This window comes from Taeniopygia guttata, chromosome Z (assembly GCF_048771995.1).
Source record: "Taeniopygia guttata chromosome Z, bTaeGut7.mat, whole genome shotgun sequence".
Lineage (NCBI taxonomy): Eukaryota > Metazoa > Chordata > Aves > Passeriformes > Estrildidae > Taeniopygia > Taeniopygia guttata.
This window is the reverse complement of record NC_133063.1, coordinates 66,121,938-66,146,214: the sequence shown is the minus strand read 5'-3', so window position 1 is coordinate 66,146,214 and position 24,277 is coordinate 66,121,938. Positions and strand designations below refer to the sequence as shown.

The 24,277-nt window shown below is 38.9% G+C and overlaps 2 protein-coding genes across 7 annotated transcripts in view; one reads left to right on the top strand and one right to left on the bottom strand.

Annotated features, from left to right (window-relative positions):
• Window positions 1–23,094, bottom strand: part of CERT1 (ceramide transporter 1) — an 80,097-nt gene extending 57,003 nt beyond the window's left edge. For both annotated transcript variants that reach the window (XM_002188114.7, XM_012577763.5), the window contains exons 1-2: window positions 22,617–23,094; window positions 19,122–19,256 (exon numbers count right to left, since the gene is read on the bottom strand). In XM_002188114.7, the coding sequence (XP_002188150.1) occupies window positions 19,122–19,256; window positions 22,617–22,712 (231 nt within the window). In that variant the 5' untranslated portion in view covers window positions 22,713–23,094. The remainder of the gene's footprint in view (window positions 1–19,121; window positions 19,257–22,616) is intronic.
• Window positions 23,095–23,157: 63 nt separating this feature from the next.
• The window catches only part of POLK (DNA polymerase kappa), a 30,676-nt gene continuing 29,556 nt past the window's right edge, over window positions 23,158–24,277 (top strand). For 3 of the 5 annotated variants that reach the window (XM_072922214.1, XM_072922213.1, XM_072922212.1), the window contains exon 1: window positions 23,175–23,805. The gene's annotated coding sequence lies outside the window, so the exon portion shown is untranslated. Of the gene's footprint in view, window positions 23,806–24,277 lie in introns of all 5 variants that reach the window. The other 2 variants (XM_030257366.4, XM_002187603.6) reach the window with 2 other exon arrangements.

Sequence of the window (24,277 nt, the reverse complement as noted above, 5' to 3'; positions counted from 1 at the left end):
ACCCTTCATCTCTGAAAGCCATTTTTAAAGACATGTAATACAGATGTAGCTGAAACACCTTTTTGAAATTGAATACAAAGAAAAAATATATATGAAAGTAACTGCAGGAGGCTAACAAGCTCCAAGATAAAGGCTAGTGACACAGTCTGAAGGACCATAAATATTGTTTCAGATGCTGAAGACAAGTGTTAGGAACATTCTTTACAATACAAGGACCATACTGCCAATACATTAATCTTGCAAACTAAAACACTGTTAATCATTAACTAAACACTCCACAAAAGAAAACCTAGAAATACGTCTCATTTGTTGTCATGCACACCATTTGAGTGTTAATGAGAATTTTTTTCAAAGAATTTGGAAACCAGAAGCTATTACACATAAACAAACAAACACCTTTCTCTTTTTCTTTTAATATACTAAGGAAGAAGAAATGTGTAACAGAATAGAAAACACTAATAAAAAATTAACTAGAAAGATTTTAACCAAAGCACATAAAAAAACCAAAGTGTAAGCTTAAAAACTTCATAGACTTTGTCACGCATCTGAGTGTTAAATGTTAAAGAAATTTAAACTTCCCATAGGAAAAATTTCCAGTAACTGTAAGAATTGAAAATCAAGTCAAACAACTATAGCTACTAATTACCTAATAGCTAACCATCTCGAGTTAATAAAATTCAACCAACTTTCAAAACTGGTTCTATACACTCTTTGCCTTCACTGAACCAGACAAAAGGGTTTAAAAAGGGACACAAGGTTGTTTGACCCTGGCTGGATGCCAGATGGTCACCAAAGTCTTAGTCACTACCCTCCTCTGCCAGATAGGGGAGAGAGATTAGATGAGTCATGAACTGGGATAAGGACAGGGAGATCACTCACCAGTTACTGCCACAGGCCAAACAGACTTAACTCAGGGAAAATAGTTTTATTTATTACCAGTCAGAGTAGGGTAATAAAAATTTTAAAGGCACCCCACTCCTCCTTAACAGGCTCAACTCCACTACCTATTTTCCTCTACTTCATCTCTCCAAGCACTGCAGGGCAACAGGGAATGGGAGCTGCAGTCAGTTCAAAAATTTTCTGTCACTCCTTCCTCATGTTATTTCCCTGTTCAGTGTAAGAACTTTCTCATGGCACAGAGACCTCTGTGATCTTCTCCAACATGGGTTCTTCCCAGGGGCTGCAGCTCTTCGTTAACTGCTCCAGGGTGGGTCCTTTCCACAGGGCACAGTCCTTCAGACACAGCTGCTACAACATGGGCTCCTGTCTCCATGAGGCCACAGGTTCTGCTAGAATGCTGGTCCAGCATGGGTTTCCCACACTCCATGGATGCTCCTAGGTGCAGGGAAACAATCTGCTTTACCATGGTCTCCCCTACAGGCTGCAGGAGAGTCTGCACTGCAGCATTTGATCATGTGTTCCCCTTCCTTCCTTCCTCATGGATTTCTGTGTCTACAGAGCTGTTGCTCTCAAATACTCTCTCTTTCCCAATCCATGTTGCACAGCAGTTTTTACACTTTCTTAGCTATGTTACCACAGAGGCATTATACCATCAACTCTGAGGAACTCAGTTTTGGTAGGTCCATCTTGGATCCAGACAGAGCTGGACCTGTGAGATATGGAGGCAACTTCTGCATCTGCACACGGAAGCCACATCTGTAGGCCCCACAACCAAAACTTGCCACACAGACCTAACAAAGGACAACACAAGTCTTCTAGTCCAGATCTCTCTTCCTCAAGCTGAATTTTCTATTATTGGTATTATTATTATATATGTGAAAGAAGTTTATCTGATTTAAAACTGCAAACTTGCCAAGGCAATGTGTCATGCTTATATGCCTGTTCCCAGCCACTCTTCTGACAGGCCCTCATTTAGTCAGTCATGTGATGATCTACAACAACCAGAGATATTCCAAAAAATCACCCAAACAAAGTCTAGAAAGATTAGCTATCAAGGTTTTTCCTGACATGATACCATTCCTCAGCTTGATCTCTCATTCTTGAAGTCCTTTGGGAAGAGTTACAGGCAATTATATTGTATGCAAATAGAAAGACTTCTCAAAATTCCTCTTAAAAGCCTGCAGCGCTTCTCATCTCACACTTCCATACGGTGCACTTAATTCAGTTCACCATCATCCTTGGATTCCCCTGAATCTCATATCTAACCCAAACATCTTCTAATGCAACTTAAGACTATCACCTCTCTTTTTTTTCAAAGACAGGTTTCTGTACTCCCCTTCTTTCCAAAGCAGCTTCTAACATATTTGAAAATGTATGCCTTGTTTTTTCCGAGGTTTTGAGAGTACTTTGAACACCTTTCTCCACCATTTACTGTGTACACAATTCTGCATTACATGTAGTTAAGAGACTAAGTTATCTATTTACATATATATATGTGGGTGTGTGTATATATATACACACATATATATATAATTGACCAGTCAGACAAAGGAAGGGATTGTCCTGCTCTGCTCTGACTGAGGTGCCCTCACCTTGAGCACTGTGTACAGGTTCAGGCATAGAAATATAAGAAGACATAAAGCTACTAGTCAGCATCCAAAGGAGGGTCACAAAGATGGTACAGGGTATGAAAGGGAAGCTTTAGGAAGGGTTGAGGTCACTTGATCATTTCAGACTGAAGGAGACTGAGTGGAGAATTCACTGTGGGTCTTCAACATCCTTACAAGAAGTAGTGGGGCAGGCACTGATCTCTTTACTCTCGTGACCAGCGATAGGACCTGAGGGTGGCACAAAGCTGAGTCACAGGAGGTTTAGTTTAGATATGGAGAGTAAGTTTTTCACCCAGAGAGTCACTGAGCACTGAAGAGGCTCCCCAGGGAAGTGGTCACAACACCAAGCCTGACAGAGTCCAAGAAGTGTTTGGATGATGCCTTCAGGCACATGGTGGGACTCTTGAAGCTCTCCTGCACAGGACCAGCAGATGGACTGGGTAACCCTGGTGCATCCCTTACAACTCAGCATATTCTGTGATTCTGTAAATCAGGTTTAGGGTTATACTCAGCTCACTGTGCAGTTCAATGTTATAAAAAAGTACAGTTGATCAGATGATCCCGTTAGATCAAGGTGCTTAAAGAAAAGAAATAACCACTAACAAGGTTAAATACGCTTCAAAAGGAAGTTAGGCAGATGATACATGATCTGCTGTTTACCTATTTTAATAGTATACATTATTTGCCTACTTTCCATATTTTTGGCAACTGAAATAATTTTTTATCATACTTCTCCTCTGATTTTTTTGGTTTTTTTCTGGAAAATATGTTTCATTGGAAGAACCCTGAATTAACTGAATACAAAAGTCAAATAAATCACCTGAATCATGTGATGTGTTTTTTTCTTAACATAGAACAAATCAGGTTGTTGTTTATTAACCCCCTTCTCCACCAGCACGGAGTTCATATTTTGTTTTCACTGATAACTTGGCAGATTTCTGTATGTTACTTTACAGTTTATGCAGCACCTGTTACATCCCCCCCCCACCCCCCACCGCCAAGCTACAGACAAACTTCCTTGGTTTACCTCCAGCTACAACTGCTTTTATTGTTTTCTGTACCTGCATCTAACAAAGACCACAAAATGTTACTCACAACTTCTCAGGTCTGTTCCTTATTCTTCTAACATTCTCATAAGACTAGTTTGATTCCTTTACGCTTCCTGGAAAAATTTCCATTTCTCTTCACTTTTTTTCATACAGACCGCAACTCATTTCATTTAGGTCTCATTTCTTTCTGAGGTTCACTGTTTCTAGCCTAGTGTTGCTTTTCCCTTTTTTACACTCAGAAGCTGTTTCAAATTGGTACAGTTCTTAGCATCATATGACAGGACCTTGGAGGATAAACAGGCATTTTCATCTGTAACAAGCTAAGGACATGTGCTGAGGTCAGGATATGTCTTAATGACCTTTCACAACAAAGATAAGGCAAGAAAGAGGAATGTTATACAGGGAACAGGAAGCAAGTAGGAGTTCACTATCTATCCTCAGGATTTAAAGCACCTTGGAGAACTTCAGCTGCTTTTTCCCAACCTGCAGCAGTCTGAAGCAACATACATAAATTGAGAGAGCACTGGGGAGTAAAACCCAGATCAAGACACTGAATAGGGATACCTGAAAACATTTACAGCATTTTCAAAGCTGAGTTTTAAGCGTCTGTGGCAGAGGTAATCCCTGTGTACACCAAGGGCACCTTCGAGAGCCCACATTAAAAAATAAACAAAACCAAAAAAAAGCCCCCACAGCTAAACCAAAATTCCATTTAAGAACATGCTGCAAGAAATAGGCCTCCAGGATCCACAAACACCCTTTTTGTAGGACTCTTTAGCTTCTTTCCAAGGCACCTGCAGAGAATCCTGCAGAAACAAAGGCAATTCCAAGTATTCAAGCACCCTAGGTCTTCCTGAAACCAATGGACACTAGCTCAAATTCTGAACTTTTCTAAGCAAGAAGAGTTTACATGAAAAAACACTCACTTGGCTACAGTTACTGAGGAAGTCGGTAGCCAGCTCAGGCCTCATGAGTCATAGCTGATTGCATTGCCACAAAATCCTTCCTGCTATTCAGCTGTCAAGCCTGAGGTATTCATAAAACAAGCTTCAGAGCAGTATCTGCTTGAAAAATACCGGTTCAGGTGCTTAAGGCAAATCACACAGGAAAGATTAGGTGTTTTTATATACTTTATAACCTTCAAGAGTACTCCATGTCAGAAAAAAAACCAAAACCAAAACTTGAATGAAAAAACTTTTGCTTGTTCTCTCTCATTACTCCAAATGGTGTAAATGACATTTTGTCCTTTCCTTACCGAGGAAAGCTGGGGTGGTTCATAGCAGATACAAATCAAGTCTGCATATCACTATTATTAAATGTGCTTCTGCCACTATTCTCACAGACAAACTAGAACTGGAATTTACCTAAGCTGAGATGACTTTAAAATTTTGAAGTTTGAATTTTTTCTTATTAAGAAAATCCCAAGCTGGGAATTAGGACACAAGACAAACAACAGAGGCCTACAGAAAACAAAAACTACAATTCTTTAGATCTCAGACATGAATCTCACTAGCATAAATTCAACAGAGGCTGGCCTAACCTAAAACATGAAATCTGATATTCCCCCTTCTCTTAGTACAACTCAAAGCAAGTTAAGAGAACTTCACATTCTTTTTTTCTGAGTGGGTTTGAGTGTGGTGTCAATCAGAAGTTACTTAACTGAAAATCTGAGAAAACAAATCCAAGTTCTTATAATCAAACTTCAGGTTTTTTCTTTGAAAAACAGCCTACACATATATGCCTTATATCAGAGTACCTGAAGCCATTAAAATCAAATACTCAGCTTTCAAGAAACAAAAAAAGGGCCTTACCAAGCAAAACTGATGTAAGTATTTTGCATACATTTCATTGATGCAAATGCTGTAACTCATGCCTGCAGATTTTTTTTTTTTTGCATGTAGCATGTGTATAGGGACAAACCATCCAGCAATCACTTATTTTCTGCTTGGAATACAGCTTGGTGCATTCTGCCTTTTGCTTCATCTGCTGAGGAAATCCTGAAACACCACTCTGCAACTCTGATGTCTATCTGCAAGCACCTTCATGTTAATAGGCCTGTAAATATTTTTTTAAGATAGCAAACTTCACCAGTTTCAACCTAAATACCTCTTATGAAAGTAGACATGAAAAGTTATACCCTGGAAAATGAGATACAAGCCAAACTATAACTACTCATAAACAACTCTTCCAGCTCAAGAGAGCTGAACACACAACTTTTCCCATGTGAACAGTGTCACTGTCCTACCATGTAAGGTACAATCTATCTACTGGTTAGCTTTTTACAATTCCGATGGCATTCAGGAAAAAGCATCCTTTTTGCACTGTTCTTCAGCTTCCTGAAATCCTCCAGTTACAAAGTACCTGAACAAACTACCACTTCCTCCAAAAAAAACCCCCAAATGTTCAGAGCAGTTACCATCGACCTACAGATTTGTTTTGTTTTCACAGATCATTCAGTATGTTCTGGACCTGGATGTATTCACTCAAATGCCAAAACCACCTCTATCCTCTCAAATTTTCAACAGGAAATTCAAAAGATCACTCCAAGATAATATCGATATGACAAGAAAGGACAGGGGGCACAAGCCATGATCAGAATAAAATAAAATTGCATCTGTAACATGGTCCTACTTTGAAACAGACAGAAGTTCAAAAGAGCACTGTATTCACCATAAGCAAAGAAAACTCACAACAGAAGGCAGTAAACTGGTCAAAGGGAGAGATGTGCATGTGGTAACTTAGGATGCAATGGACAACACCAGTATCCAATGTTAAAAAAAGAGAGGGCATAAGATATGATGAGCTATAAGAAGATAATAAGCACCTTAAAAATGAGGTAGCCTGATGGAATGGAAAAAGGGAAAGCAATGCAATGTAGCAGTTAACAATATTAAATAAAGAAAACTAAAAAATCATTACATTATTCTCATTCAGCAGCATGTGTCAAAGCAAGAAAAACAGTGCAGTTATTGGGAATTGAGGCTAACACTGAACTACACACTTTGACTACAGAGAATAAAGGAAAAAAAAAAAGAACCTCTTTGATACCAGGAAAAAAAGTTATATGAACACATTGTACATGTACCTATGTTGAGGTGCTAACAAAACCCTAAAAATAGAAAGTTTACTTTAATATCTGTGCTGTGTGACTGAAGGAATTAGTTCTAAAAGCAGACATGAAAACTGTATTTCAGCTCCCATGTAAAGCCAGTTTGGAACTGGTAAAGGCTGCCATTAGTTAACTAGAAAAAAGCAAATGCAAAATCTCAAATTTGAAAAAGTGCACATCTTAAAATTATTTTTCTAAAGTATTTAATTAATGAGAGAGCCAAACTGTGAAGAACCTGCTTCCAAAATGTAAAATAGCTAAAAATATGCTAACTTTTTTAAAAACTTTGAACAGAAAGGTAGCGAAATGAAGTATCACTCACATGATTTTAAAGTTGCATTCTACATGATGAATATTATTTAAAGTCACCAATGGAAAAATCCTATCAGCTGAATCACAGTATGTGTTTCACCAAATAATAATATGCATGGTTAGGATTTTACTGGACAAGATCAGTCAAAACACTGTCATTTGTGCCTTATTAAATACTAAATAGCAGTATTTTTCAAGTTAGTGTATTTCACTGCAGAGTCACTGAAAAGCTCATGGGTCAAGACAAAGAGAGATACATACATACTGCCAGCATGGCCAAACAGATTTGACTTAGGGAAAACTGACTTAATTCATTGCAAAGTAGAGCTGGATGGTGAGAAGTAAGAGAAGTACAGGAGGATTGGGAATGAGGTCTATGGTCTAACACCTTAATTCTGCCACTCCTTCCTCATGCTTTCACACGCTCCAACAAGGATTGTATCCATCACTGCAATTCTTCAGGCTAAACCTATTACAGCCTGGGCTCTTTGGAGGCTGCAGCCTCTGTTAAGACATATCCTGCAGCCATGGTTGGGTTCTAAATAGGTTGCAGTGTGGTCGTGTGGTCTGGTGTGATTCTCTGCACAGTTACATCAAAAATGCCTGCACAACACCTCTACAGGCTGCAGGGGATCTCATTCTGTGACTGGAGCACGTCTTCCTGCCCAGCCGTCTGTTTCTCACATCTTTTCCTCACTCCTCTCTTTCTTACACACTGCTGAGCAGTATGTTTGCTATTTAGCTCTGTTTACCTTGAAATATCACACAGTGGCTGTGAAGCTCAGCTGTGCCCTGCACTGTGTCCACTGAAGCTGACCATGTTCTGTGCAGGACAACAGGGAGTCTCCTCACAGAGGCTGCATGGCAGACCCCAGACCCACGACCCCAGACCCCAACCCCTCAACTTTTATGGATGGACCCCATCCAAAAAAGTGGATCATCTTTTATGATCCACTCAGTGCAATCATAAAAGCTCATCAAGATCCTTCTGTCACTATGACTTATTTTGAAGACACTTGGCTTTAGAACTACAAACACTGAAGTAATAAATTTTGCAAGGACTTTTTAAATATCAATATCTATCCTGGATCTAAGTCTCAGGAAGGAACAACTTAAGGAAAGCATTATACTTCATTGCTTAAACTACATTTTATTAATAATGTCCTGAAGTCCCAAAAGACATTACAATTTTTTATATTTGCCCCCTGCTGCTCCCAAGAAAAGCCAAGTAGATCCACAAATCTCTTGAACTAAGGTCTACCAAGAGTCACAACACAAAATTCTGGTTTCCCTTTCTTAGTTCTAAAATCCAGTCAAAACCTCATAGAAACACTGGACTACAATGTCTTGCCTTTCCTTGTCATTATTCTTAAGCAATAAGAACCCACGTTTTAGTTACATTGACCAGTTGTATTCTTTTTACATTTCTTTGCACTGTATTTTTCTCGCTACAGTAGAGGAAAACCTTATTACACACAAGCAAGTAAATAAGGTAGTTCTATGCCTGTTGAAAGTGATAAACCTTTAGTGGCAAAATGTGGGATATCTAACTTCTTGCTCATTAGCACATTAAAAAGAAAACTTTCCCATAAGTGCATATTCGCACATGAAGAAAAAAAATTTATAAAGAAAATAGGCTTAAAAATACAAAAGCCTATTAAATGCTTTTACATTATTTGCTATTGTGCAAATATTCCACTCCAGGCCTTGAGTCAGGTATTTTCTTCCCAAAATGCCTTTAAACACTAAATTTTCTTTTAAATAATGATCTTATCTTTTCAAAACCTAGCTAATGTAAAGGCCAGTGAAAGCAGAAGCATGTAAGCAGAATATAAAATTAGTTTGTTAGCATAGCATGCAAATTTAAAATTAGCTTGGTTTGATCCGTTGCAAAGAAGCTCTCTCATGGGGGAACTGTCCTTTTAGGTCTGGATCAAGTATACCTTGTATGTTACTTTAGTACTGAAATGATACTTAAAATTTGAAATTACAGATCTCAGGTGTAAACCTGGTCAATCTGGTTTTCTGCACACCTGCCGAATAGATTCAGATGCATAAAGTGATCATATAAAAACAATTTTCACATTTATTTGTGAGGAAATAATCTATCCTACAAGAGAGTATCTTACAGTGTATGATTTTTTTTTTATCAATATTTTATCAAAATATTTCTGTGTTAATAAAGTGGAATTACTAGGTAGTCATGCTGTGTTGGTTTATATGTAAACATACCCCTGACACTGCTATTCTCAAGTGTCTACTGAAAAAACAATTACTTAATAGCAAGACCTAGAGTATAACAAACATGTACTATAAATGTCAGCTAAAAATTAGTCAAAGACATGAAATGACACTGCGTTACTAGAAGAAAGAGGGCTAGGCTGAAATAGTCATAAACCAGCGTACTTGCAGCTGTCACCTTAAGTGATCTACTAGTGACTACAGATACATGTAAAAGCTCCACGGATTAGCAAATTGATATTGACAGATTTAGACACACACAGAGAGAAATCAGGATATAACTAATAGGCCTGTCATGTTTAAACATAGTCTGAAGAACTTGAAACTTGGTTTAACTCATAAAACTTACATTTAGTGCGAAGTACATGTTCTGGAAATGGACACATACATGTTAATGCTTTGGTGAGAACCAAGTCTAAGTGAATCCCCTGCAAACAAATTCATATGACACTCCTCATGTTTCCAGCTGGAACAAAATATTTGCACTATCCACCAACAACATGCATCAGCCACAGAAAAAAAAAGAGAATTATACTACAGGAAAACTTCAAGCTAATTACAAATTACCATGTCAAACTTCTTAGGAACCACATAATATAGAGCAAGAAACTAGAGTTATTAATCAGGAAGAAAGCCAAGCAATTTTGTATTAACTTTAGAGAATGCAGAAAACACTGTCTGAGCCACTTTTTTTAAAGGCTAATTTTATTGGACAGTCAAATGTAGGAGCAGGAATCACACTAACACTGCTGCACTCCTAAGTATTAATATATTGATTAATTTAGTTGTACCTCACACAGTGTACTGCAGTGTGGCACAGGAGCACTGTCACACACATCAGCGGCAAAAGAACAATACGGATTTCACAAGAAATTAATGAGTCATTATCCAGAGAAGGTACTCTACCCTAAGAGAAAAGCCATGCTTCACAGCACTGTATTAAGCCTGCAGACAGAGTAGAACATCCTGGACTTAGATTCATGGTGATGGGAATGAAAATTCCAGTTCTAGGAAATCAGTGGCATTCCAGCTAGAACAGGGGCCTGATTTACCTGTGGAAGCACCACACTAAGACTTAAGTTAGCTTGGTTTGAATCCAACATAAGCAACTTAACACAGTACAACTGTGTAAGCATTTCTATAAATGCAGTATAAACATTATTAGCAACAGGATTTATACTAACTATGCAATTCCCAGTCCTGAGCTGATCTCATTAGATTGTTACGAAAACTGGCTCTATCAACTAGACCTTGGAACCAGGTGTCTCTTGTTATGATACAAAATCTAAGCATGAGGTATCAAAGACCCTGAAACTATGGACACAGATGAAAAGCCATAGCCCCAGAACCATAAACAATTCCTTAATGGTCAAATACCAGTTAGTGAAAACATACATCCTACACAGCTGGGAAGGTTGTTTTTGCTCTTGATAGCAGTGGCTACTTAGAAGAAAAAAACCCAAACAGCTGATAAACAGGGCAAGGAAGCCACTAGGCTGCAGCCTGGAAAAGGATCACCTCTCCAGAATCACAGTGACCCAATAATATATTAAAAGGTGCTTACAAAAGATCCTAATTTGGACCTGTGTGTGTGTTTTGGCAAAAGATGCATGCTTCAGTTCTATACCTGTCCCGTCATCCAACCCTCCCCATCCCTCACTGAAGAGTTCTCCAATTAAATTACCTTCACCTTAGCAACTAGGACCATCACGAACAAAGATATCAGGCTAGAAATATGGTAGTGACTCCATGGTACTGCATAGTTACAGATAATTTAGGATGTAAGTCAGATATAAGTGACTGCTTTGAATAAAAGATTATAATGGTTACTGTGTAATAGGTAAGGTACAGCAATAATTAACAATGTGTAAAAACTAATTAAAAGGAAAAGGCATGTTGCTAATAAATGTCAGTCTAAAAGCTTTCATTCTAAAGTTTAAAATTGACCTGAATTGTCAGTCTAATGTCTGCCATCACAGCTACCTCTCATTATTTTATATATATTTGCATGTGTATACATATAGATCTATATATGCACACATAATTAGTTTTGAAAGAGCTGTAAAAGAGAACTTAAGAAAGAGCAATGCTTGTCCTTAAAATACAGCAACTTAACAAGCCTTAAGAACATATTAGACACCAGTTACAGTACAACCTCAGTACAATACCTGGAGACCTGTGGTAGTAAGTTGTGTTCCAACTAACAGAACTTAACTCTGTCCTCTTAACAAAGGAATGATGGGCTTCAGTTGAGAGGAAAAATACATCCAACAGATTTAAAAACTGGTGAAGTTGGCCACACTATTTGATTGATTTCACCCTAACTAGAATTCAACATGAATATGAGAAAATAGCCACTAAAGTATATGCCTAAAGGAAGAGGCAAGAAGATGAACTGGGAGAAGAGGAAAACAACACTCAAGCAGTCATCTACGACAAACTATTTTAATTGTATGAACAAAAAATGCAGTTAAGATCCAGGAAGCATCAATAAAGAGATGGCCGGCTGCAGCTGCATATTAGTAGATGAAAAGTATTCTGACTATATGACTTAGTATTCTGTGAATGTATATCCAAATGTGAGGTCTAATACTGTACAAAACCTCAATAGAGCTGTTGAAAATGTCATTAACAGCTATCACAAGACACATCAGATAATAAATAGTAAGTTGAGGACTGTTGAGCAACAGTACAGACATGGACAGGGTGACATACAAACCAACCATATAAGTGTACAAGAAATCAACTATAAATCAATCTTACTAAAAATCATAGAAATTCAGATTGAGCAAGAATAAGGATTAAAAGTAGCATGGAAAAATTTGCCGAGCTACAAAATCATAGCTTTAATACCTAAAACACTGAAATTATTCAAAACTTAGTATACATCTGCAAGAAATACTCCACAGCATGAAACTGCTCCAGTATACTGCTCCACAGGCAAGAACCATGACCCTGAAGTGTATGTCAAATAATGAACAGTGTTAGAATTTAATTATCTTAATAAAAAAAGTCATGTTGGGGAACTATAGTCTCACTGATAATAAAAAGACAGAAATACTGCTGGATTACAACTCTAGGTTCAAGAGTGTGGTAACACATTATTATATTCAAAACACATTATTATATTCAAATACTAAAAACCAATTCTTCAGCAATATTAAGTACGGGCAAGATATTTGGTTAACATATATTGTAGGTATTTTTTTTTACATATTAATCATTTTAGAACCTGCATCATAGTAGAAAGAACAGCCTGAGCTGATCTAGATGTGCATTTTTCCATTTCTGACTTAATTTCTTCAATACACACTACAGAAGAAATCATTCCTTTCTCCACCTTGCCAAATAGTTCTTTTTTTTTGCTTGACCAGGATATTAACTGTTTATAAAAGTTCAATACATACACACATTTTCATCTCACATCAAGCCATCAATGGCTGGTTCAGACAACAAAGAGGCATACACAAATTTGTACATAGGATATGAGTGCCAAAACTAATTGTCCAGGAAAATCCTGTATTTCAAGAAATTTCCATGTACCATACCAGCAGCAGTCCAGTGTCATTATCTTCTAGGCATTTACTCCCTTTCCCTTCTTCTCCATCCTGTTGCTCTTTTGCATTTGCCTCTACAAAACAAAATCACCTCAGGCCTTTCTCATATGAGTAATTATTCCTAAACACATTTGCCTCTATTTAGAATGTCCATTTCCCACTTAGCCAAAATCTCCCACCAGTCTTGATTTAACTACTTGATTGAGAGACACACCAAAGCCAAAGAGTACTAATTGCCATATGACCTAAATAAACCCCGACCCAGTTAGGGCTTGTATTATACGTCTTAGTTTACTCAGGTCATTTTATAAGTAGCAACTAAGGCTGAGAAGGCACTTTATCAAATTACAGAAAATTAATTATTCAATTAAATGCCCATGATGTCATGCTACACCAGATTGTTTTGCAGCCTCAGACAGTTGGAAACAATATTTACCCAAGCAATTAGTAATTACTACGAATTTACTGCTAGTGTTTCTGCCCAGGGCACGGTCTTACGGCTTAGCCTTTTTAATAAAAACTTCCACAAATTAAAACCTATCAGTTCCCATTCAACTTAACTAGCAACAAATTCAAGCAAATCTAACAGCAGATAGACACTGCAATTATCAGCATTCTTTTATCATAAGCAGGTATCTTAGCAAAATCAAATTTTGATGTAGTAGCTAGAAAAAAAGGTAAATCCAAGCTGTATTTCCTCTATACCACCTCTATACACTGCCACATCAACTGAGTCCAAAATACTGTTAGATTTCACATTGTATAAAGTGCAAAAGAAACACATCAATATATTGTTAATGTCAAGATGACATTTTGAAAGTCTGTTTTGCAGGACATGACTCTTTATGCTACTAAGAGCATTTCTCTAGCACTGACATCTCCTTCAATTAAAAATACACATCTTTATGATAAAACTTAAGAGATTTGTAGGGTTTGATGTTTCTGTGAAAAAAAAAAAAACCACATAGGAAAGTTCTGCATGTGTTTTAATTAATGAGCTCATGAAGCATTTGCTGTTAACCAGCCAATCTATTTTTAAAAATGTCAGTCTGTACTTCCTCTCACAAGTGCCCAATTATTTACAATGGTCAGTATCACTCTATAAATAAAACAGAAATACTACTAGACTGAAGAAAGGTGGCTGTTCAACTAACCATATCTTTAAAAAGTGGAGTAGGATTTTTATTTTTAGGTTGATTACTGGATACAAACATGTCAGTCTCTCTTCAGACTATATATAAGGAAATGAGAAATTTAAAATTGAAAACTGCCAGTTTAACCCTTTCATGTACAATATTCTTGTTAATTTTGTAAACTGAAAGTAACACATGTTTACATCTGTCCTAATTTATAAAATGAATATTTATGCAGTTCTTTACAACAACAATTTACTACTACTTAGGAAGGAAAAAAAGCTAAGACAATTCACTAAACTGTCCCTCAGACAGAATTCCATTTTCTATCTTCTTGCTTTTCCTGTGTTCCAGACATTCACAACAGATACTCAACCCCCACACCTTTTAGAAGTTCATTCTAAAACTAAATGGCTGGCTTGCAATTTTATATTAATATAAAATGTCATTACTGCCTTCATTAAGCAACTGTCCTTTCCAATTGCTGTTTCTGGAAGAAAAAAGCCTCAACAAATGCATTTACTTGAAAGTATCTCCACTATGCAAACTGAATTTATTGCACAGTTCTAGTTCAGGCATTTCCACAGAGTTGTCTACTTGCCTCTTTATAGCACAATAAATAAACCCGAAGTAATCCAAAAGCCCCAAACTAGAAACCAATAGCAAGTTTCTATAAAAGTTTTGGTATGCATATACATCATTGCAGTATAACCAAAGCCAAGGAAAACCATTGCATCACAGTTGTTGCATCTGGTTTAAGCAACTAAAACCAAAAGATTTTTCTACATAAATAATATACACAGGAAAGAAGATGAGTATCAATACTGGATTAAGGCAACATGGCAAATACAGATTCTATCAGTAGAAAGGCTAAAGTTTAAATTGGAACATAAGCTTCTGGAACACCTTCTGTGTAGCTACGTAGTCACCTCTAGGGACAAAAAATACAAAGTTCACACATAGCTGAGTCTAAGCATTCTTAAAATCTTACCAAGCATTACATTTCTCTAATAATTTTTTCATATCCTCCATATAGATCCATGAAGAAGAACTGCTCTGACCAGGCAAAATCCCCTAGAATGCATCAGATTAACACTTTGATATTAAGAATTCTATAAAGAGATTTGACAATATATAAATATAAATTCCTACCATGATCAAATTAGTGTTGGCCTTCCTCTTAGACTGCCTGAAGTGGGGGCAGAGCATACCATGTTATTCTTGATTTATCATGCTGTCACTACATGAATTAGCACAAGTCACTCTGTACAACAGTGGCATTGTAAGAACAGACACAGCAATCAGAGACAGTACAAGCTTATGGACCAGGTTGCCTGAAAGCTGGACTTCCAGATCTACAGGGCATTTTCTTTTTGTTCTTTTCATAACAGACCCTAGACCTTCCAACTCCAAAACCATGCCCCAGGGATCCACATATACCCAACTGCCATAAACATCCATTCTTAACCTTGTACACAGAATTCCCCACTGGAAGTTTGACTTCAAGAATGAATGAACTACATAGCTTTAAGATAAAGAAGGGTATTCTTAATAAAGACCAACTGGCACTGACTACCATCAACAGCAGTAATTTGGTATGCACAGGCTAGAGTAATATAACAAAGCTTAAGTTTGTCCACATATGAACTTTTTATAATAATAATAATTTCATCTCATCCACCGACCACACAACAGAACTTTCATCTTCAGTTTTAGCATCCAGCCCGTTATAAACCAATTAAACACCTTTGAGGTGTTTTGTCTTACGTGGATGAAAGCAAATCACCTAGCATCATATACTGACTTTCATCATCCTTCCCCAAGCTTAATTCATATGTCCAGTTCATTACTTGATGTAATCCAGTGAATATACAATAAATATTCATCATTTATTGCTCTATTCCAGAGAAATTGGCTCTTTTCAGTCCCAGTAGTCTACCGAGATCCCATATTTTTCATTCCATGAAGGTTACAGTCACACGGCCATACCTATTCTGGACGTATGACAATATAATTCTGTACTTCAAACACACAAAAAAGCTGTGCCAATAAGCATAAATTTAACTAGTATTCTTCCATCAAATAAAGTTAAGAGATGAGTGTCTTACAAAATATTCCTGTAAAATTACCTATCAATCCCTACCCAGTGCAATACAAATGATACAACAAGAGCAGAATCAACTGTGGGTTTCTGCATACAATATTCATGTCTCAGTTAATACTATGACTTATAATTGGACTCAATTGCTGGAAGTACAGTAATACTATTCAGTGACAGCAACTTTCCAAATTTATGCTTATATATTAATAAAATGTGGTCATTCTATAGTAATAGTAGAATTAATTATGCACAAAAAATCATTACATTCCCCATTGGATTTAAACATGCATATCTAATCCAAGTGCCTACAAGAAAGCTTTATGAAAATCCAGCTACCCTTTCCTAGAAGGGAACATTACAGTTATCAACACCATCTCATACTACAGAAAACTTAACTGAAATACAACATGTTAAGATAGAAGTAGTTAACTCTGGATCAGCAAGATCAAGGGAAACTGAACTTAAAGAGTATAGTGAAAGACTGTTTAAAAATATTGAAGATTAAGATCTCAACTATATCCAATCAGTGCAACTGAACTAAGACAGTAAGAAACCTGACATGCCCTCCTTACCAAAATAATTACCAATCATTCAGTAAATAGTAAGTTTCACTGAAAGCAAAGGTAGTTTCCACACATTATCATTTCAACGCTTATTTTATCAGCTGTTTGTGTTTTCCTATACATTTAAATACATGCTGGAAAGCTTACAGGTACTGAAGACATTATGAGGATACAGAAGTAAAGATCAACTATGAACCTCAGGAAGAATACCTTAAGCATTTATCTTTGAGCATAATCAATTTTCAATTGAAAAGTTGAAAAAATACAATATTCAATTTGCTACTAAACAAGTATCAATGTTGCAGGAGCAGCAGAAGTATCAATGCTAAAACTCTGGCTTTAAATACAACCTGTAAAAAACAAAGAATAATTACAAGAGAGTTTCAAAAGTGTATTTTTATATCCTAGAGACAGGAAATGATCCAATAGTATTCCTCAACTTCTAACATTCCACAACAATAACTTTAAATACAGCTAGATATAACTAAATGGAACTTACTAGCTCTCAGAAATACCATTTACTAACTGAACTGTCAAATACCATTCACAAAGCAGGAGCCTGAACAAAAATGGAACTAAAATATCTGATTAACCTTTAGAACTGTGGATGCTTTTAATTCTCTCTCCATGTATTCAAGAAGTTCAAGAACTTAAAAATAGATGCATCAATTAAACTTCAAGTTACCAGATCTAACAAGCGCCAGAGAGAAAAAGATACCTGTAGAACGTTCCATTGTTACATACATCCTCATCTGAAGACATGCTTGCCAGCTTCCCTTTGTAAACTGCAATGTACCAAAACATTCCAGCAGCAATGGTTGTATCCCTACAACCTCTCACTCCACCACCACAGCTGTAATTCAGGCTGCTGAAATGTGCTGTACAACATGCCTGCAGATGCCATTTGACTACATCCTTGCCGGCACCTTCCTGCCTCTGCCTAGTTGGTATGCTAAGCTCTTGCCTCTTGAGAGATTTTTGGAAAGTTCTGATCATATGCTCAACAGACTGCCAAAGATATACCTCAGTGAGAACTCCTAGAGACTGTTGTGCACAACCAATTCCTGATTAAGCAACACCTTGAGGAAGTTCTAGAAGCTCAAACAGTTAAAAAAAAATAAAACAAATTACATTATCTGTTTAAATTTTTAGACGACCACAATACTTGCCAGACATCTAAATGTAAAAACCTCCTTTTCTTCACAAACTTCTCTCCAAAATACATATGGTTGATGTAATCAATCCAGTCCATTTTTTTTAACCAAGAGGTGTTAAATAAAATTCTCTTTGTAAGCTGATTATCAGTAAGGAAGAATATTTCTCATTCTTCTTCAACTTGAAAAATTCCATATATTTGGTGGAATAAGAACATACATGCTATGATTTAACACTACTACTTTAGGAATTTGTGAACATACATGCTAAGGTTTAACACAGCTACTTTAGGAATGTGTGTGCTGTGCGAAAGTCTGGCTATTTTTACTCTAAATCACATAACTGGATAGACTATTTAACAGTATTGCAGAAAGACTACAGCATGTTTGTTGACAACCATTAGTCATAATGTGTATTGTAATTCTGAAAGCCAGATTTTTTTCTTTATCTTCTAAGGCAAATTATTCTTTTTAATTTTTCATCAAGTCATAAAGGCTGGGAAAGAAACTCCAATTTTATCAAGTCCAACCATCAACCCAGCACCACCATATTCACCATTAAACTATGCCATCAAGTGCCATATCCACACCTTTTTTGACACTTGCAGGGATGGTAACTCCAGTGCTACCCTGGGCATCCTGTTTCAATGTTTTGCAGCCCCTTCTGTGAAGCATTTTTACTGTGTCATCTAAACCTCCAAGACAACCTGACTCATCTGTCCACTTCCTACCTGGAAGAAGAGACTGAAATACAACTTGCTACAACATCCTTTCAGGTAGTTTAAGAGGGCCAAAAAGTCCCCCCTCAGCCTCCTCTTTTCCAGCCTAAGCAACCCCAGCCCCCTCACCCACGCTTCATAAAACTTATGCTCTTTTATATATAGGCTCCTTATTCTTACCAGTCTATTCCAAACCTTCTTTTAGCATTTGAAAAAAAAATCAGCAACACATTAACTTGTTCAGGGAAAGAAACATAGAGGAGAACATTTTATTTTGGAAACCTACAGACTTGTGTTCAGAAAGTCAAGGACCACAGTCAAAGAACCACCACCCTCTTTGGAGGGCAAAGACTGTGAAGGATGGTACCTCCTCTGGGAAGGTGGTCTGGGAAATTCACCCATGGAAAAAATTCTGCACCCTTCAGAGGCAGACAGTCTATCCACCCACAAAACCTTCTAACGAAAGGAATGAAAAGTTGCTTGCCGAAGCCACAACTTAAAAGAGTTTGGTTTAGCATTTAGAATTCCTTGCCCTGCTCCATAGTGCTCCACTGATGCCACTGTCACAAGTAGATGACCTTAAAGATTTTGCCATACCCATGTTTGCTTTCACCAGACACAAATATACAGAACCTCAAAACATGAATGATGTTAATAATAGAATTGTACTTACTGTAATCTCAGCCTTGCTCAGACAAATAGAGCCTCTGCAGCCATACTCTGTTTCATCCTCAGATTTGTAATAACTGAGTGTGTTGCTTTTCAGAACTACCCATCGATCCTGCCATCCATGAATGTAGTTGGTCCACTGTAAAAAAATTTTCCAGAGATCAGCCAATGGAAAGACAAGAATAAAAGAATGATAGATACTTTCTAGGCTTTTTAGCACCTGAAGAAAAAGGCAACATATTTTTACAATTACTTCCTAAATGAAAACTTTTTTTCTCCTAGGAGCTACTAGAATAATTTTACAAACTCCCAAAACAACCAAAAAGCAGTTGTTTTGAAAGGTCAGTAAGACAACAGATGTCTGGACTCCAACTGCACTGCCAAGGCCAGTCACAATAAAGCCAATAAACATACTGACACAAATTGAGGAAAACAAGGGAGGGGAAAATAAATCAAACATTAATGACTAAGGTAAGTTTAGGCACCTGATTTAAAATCTGAAGCTAGGCCAAAAGACTTAAGTGGATGAAACATGGAATAATTTATATAAAATATGATATAAAGTTATCTTCATATAAATACAAACATGCCATTATCCCAGTAAATAGCTATTGCAGTGCCTAGGGAACTCCGTGCTTTATTAATTTAATATTGGCCATAGATACTGCTTTAGGTTTTAATTCTATCTACTTTCACTAAGACAATATTTGGTTATCAGCAGACATCCAACATGTTTTTGCTATTCAGATTTTTCTAGGGGCTCTACATTCATACTGAACAAAAACAATATTCTGGGAACAAATTCCAGATTAATTCTAGAGACATCTAGTAAGAAGTGACCAAAAGTTCTGATTATTGTTCTTACATTTGCACCATTTTTTCTGTCTGCACTTTGTAGAATCATATGAAATGCACAGAATCACCTGACACCTTATAATTCTGACCATACACTAGTATTTATTAATTAAACATGGTGCAAATGTCATACATTTGATAAAAATAGAAACAAAAGCATTGAAATAAATCTTATCATGCAAGCATTTCTTTGATTTTGACAAATGTTCTTTGATGAAAAACTCTGGTTAACATTTAAGTCTATCCATCATTCATTATTTTGTGGTCTAAAAAATGAGGGGGAAAGGTCAACTAACAGTCTAGGTCCCCCTTCGTACTACATACATTAATTAACACATACTCCAATTACATGTTAACTTTAGTAATAAGATTATGAGGTCTAAAGAAAAAAATTATAGCTAAGAAATTCTTAACAATTTTCAGATGTAGGCAAGACCCTGATTTGCTCTTAAAATATAAAGCCCTTTTTCATCTCTTAATACATCTAATTGCTAAATACAGCATTACTTAAAGAAAGCCTCAAGTGTGCTTAGCACATGAAGTGGTAGCACAAGCAGTCAGAGGTGTATTATTTCCTGCCTTCCTCTTTTCCTATCTCTCATGTTCCCAACTCCTCCCAGGATGTGCAAGGCAGAGTCCAAAGTTATCTTGGAAAAAAAAAAAGCAAAGAAAACGACCTTCCCTTCTCTGAAAAAGTTAACAGAAACATATATAGTAGTGAATCTTGCATCTGCTGTTGCAATCAAAGCTTGCAATTGCATCTGCTGTTGCAATCCAAATGTGCCATGAATTAAGAGACTTCTTAAAGTATACTTAGGTAGGCACGAGGTTTTGGCAAAGAAAGGACCAGTGTTTTTCCAAGCATCTAGACTCTCATGCTTCCTGAAAGCCTCTACCACTGAAGTTCTTTCTTTGTATCCACCTTAAAATCGTTAGCAGGAAATACAATGGAAAAAAGCTTATGGTTTCAAAACATTTCAAAAGACCAGTAGGATACACTTCTAACAAGTTTCTCTTACCAAATTCCTCCATTACCTTCATAGCTTTTCTCTTTACTGAAGGCAAGAACTTCTAAAACTACTACTCACAAAGTGAACTGGAGCCTACATCTATGATTTTAGAACTTAGTGATACATAGTGAGTTATTAAAAATAGATATTTCCTTAGTAGAAAGTTCAGTATGCTACCATTCCATTTTAATTAGTTTACCTTAATAATTACTGAGGTATCAACTAACAAAAGGTAACCCTACCCCTCAAACATATTCATTGAGACAGGTTTCGCGATACTTGACTATTCAGATTAAATTCCAGCTCCTCATGGGAAAGACACTCTCTGCTACACTCAGCATAATCATCTAGAAAAATAAAAAGTTTGCACATACCTCAGCTAGAATGTCTGAAGCTATGGATTCACCTGCCACACCAGTGAGAACAAGCACCTGGACTTTGTATTTAATTTGCTAACATAAAAATCAATTACATCGCACAAATTACTTCCCTTCTAACAACGGAAGCATCTTACCCAAGGAAAACTTTGCTGTGAAAAAAAAAGGAAACAAAACAGCAAAAATATGCCAAACAAAAATCTCTTACTGTAACTGCTCTAACACTATCTCACATCCATCTCATCCCCTCCTTCCACCATCCAGCATTAGGTAAGATCCTACAAATGAGAGCAGAGATCTTTCTCTTCTCCTAACCATTCCTCTTATCTTTGGGATTAGAAACATTTCCAGGCTGGAAGGGGTTCACAAAGTCCCTCGCAACAGGGTGAACTCAGTCATGGCTGTTTTCTACGCATTCAGGGCAGTGTGAGATCTCTACATCCCGTGCCTCCTACGTTGGCTTGTGCCTAGCCTTATTGCGTAGGACAAGAATAAAAAATTCAAAACACAGTGCTTTAATCTTACAGATATTTCATCGTTATTCTGAACATATTTTCTGTAATAAAAAAAAAATTAAAATATCCGTATGAAAACTAATTCAATAGTCCACTCTAAAGTACTCCTGAAAATAAAATTTCCCAGTATAAACCGACACATGCTCGGAAGCCACCTTCTTTTCAGCGATAAAAGAGAAAATAACTATGCTTATTTTTAAAAGGGGAAATAAGCCGTATAGCCATTTTCCTTTTCCGCTCCTCCCGTTATCTATTGCCGCAGGAGTATTTCAATGCCCTGTTTTGATACTTGCACTCACAGCCGTGCCTGCTCCCGAGGAGCCACGACCGGCTGTGGGCGCCTCCGGGAGCTCCCGGACTGCCGCGGCTCCCAGGCCCGGCGCGGCCCCGGCCGGAGCCCGAGGCGTGCGGGAGCCGCCCGCGGTGGCGGCAGCCGGAGCCCCGCGGCCGGCGGGCTCGGGGCAGGCACGGCGGGACCGCGACTCCGCTCCGAGAAAGGCTCCCCCGGCCGCAGGGGGCGGCGGGGCTGGCGGAGGGGCCGCCCGGCGCCGCCGCGGCTCTGCCTGGCAGGGGCTCCGCCGTCAGGTGGCGGTGCCCCGGCCGTGCCAGCGCCGCCCGCGGAGCCGCCCGGCCCCCCCCGCCCGCCACCGGGCCCCTCGGCCCGAGCCCCCGGGGCGGTTGGGCCTGACAGCGAGGAGGATGGGGGGCGGCAGGGCGCAGGAATGGGCGAGAGGCGGCTTACCTTGCTGAGCACCCCGCAGAGCTCAACAGGCAGTCCCAGCTCGGTCTCAGGGTCCTCCTCGGAGCCGGAGGAATTCCAGCTCTGGTTGTCCGACATGGAGACTGGAGCCGCAGCCACCGCCGAGCTGGGAAAGAGCCGGAGCGGCCCCCGCCCACAGCAGCCTTCTTCTGCCGAAGGGACCGGAGCGCCGGGCTCTACTCGAGCGGGTGCCGCCGCCAAGCGCCGCCCGCCCCTGCCAGCGACCGGCCGGCAAGCAGGCTCGCAGCCCCGGGATCCCCTCGCCGAGGCCCCTCAGACCCCGCCCGTGGCCAGAGCCACAACACCGGGACAGCGAGGGGAGGAGGGGCGAGCGCGCGTCCGCCTGCCGGGCACCCGCTCAGCGCGCTCCCGCCGCCGCCATCTTAAGCGAGGCGGGCGCTCAACACCACCCTCGATAAACGCCCCGTCCCGCCGCAGCGCCCCGCGGGAGTTGTAGTTCTGCTCCGCAAGGCCGTGAGCCCGAGTGCCATTACCCCTCGCTCGTGCCGCAGGACATGCTGGGAGATGTAGTCTCACTCCGACGGAGCACGGCCGCCATCTTGGGTCCGTCGCTCCTGTGGGTATCGCCTCAGTGCCCCCGGCTGAGGGGAGCTCCGGTACCAAGGGCGACGGTGCTGCCCGGGGCGATGTTTGCTTTGTCTTTTATGCAAAGGTATTCGCTTTATCTTTAGCGAGGCGAAGCGTCTCTCTGGCTCTGCTTGCTTTCAAGGGCGAGGAGATGCAGCCTCTCTTCCTCGCCTCGAACCGGCGGGGCTCGGAGGACAATTGAAGGGGCTGAGCGCCAAATTTTTCCCTCATCAAATATGGTGGAGGAGGCGGGAAGGGGCGGGAGATGGTGCCGGCTCTGGTTGAAAGGAGAGGGGAGGGTGAGGCTTTGGGACCCGTCCAGAGCCGCAGAGCGATGGGTCAGCGTTCCTCTTCAGTGCCAGGCACTGCGCCTGCCCCGTCTTCCGTTTATTAAACTGCTCTCGTAGTTTAGGGAAAGAAACGGATTTTTTTTTTTTCTTCAGACTTAGTCTGAAATACGTGTTTTCGTCGATATTTATGGGTGGAGATGTATTTGTAGAATAGGAAAAAAAAACCGCACCCTGTTGTACCTGTCACTTCACGGCTTGTGAACAGCGAACAAGTGGTTTGGGAAAGACTTAAGGTTTGTACTAACTCATCTCCTTTCTCCTGATTTCTTGGGCGGGGGGAAAAGTGTGTTAAAGAATGTTGATTGAGGAAATTTCCGGTTGGGAAATACACTTCTGTTATTGTTGTAAGAGCAATGGTGCACAATTCTGCTTTCTCTGGCTTCTTCCGTATGACAAATCATTGTGCAATTTTCCCTTGTTAGGCTGTTTGAAAGTTTCCACTGAGGGTTTTTTTTTTTTGAAAGAACATTGACACATCTACTTATATGCATCCTCTATATATAGGAGTTAAAAAATAATATTCATACCTGCTCAAAGTCTCAGATATAAAGATATTTACAATGAATGCAGAACTGAGGATGATTCAGAAGGCAGCATCATTGTCCTAAATTATTAGAAATAAGAAATAGTCATAGACATCTTAATATTTGTGTGATCATTGCAATGTACAGGAAAACACTTTTACAGAAGTCTACTGTGAGTGCT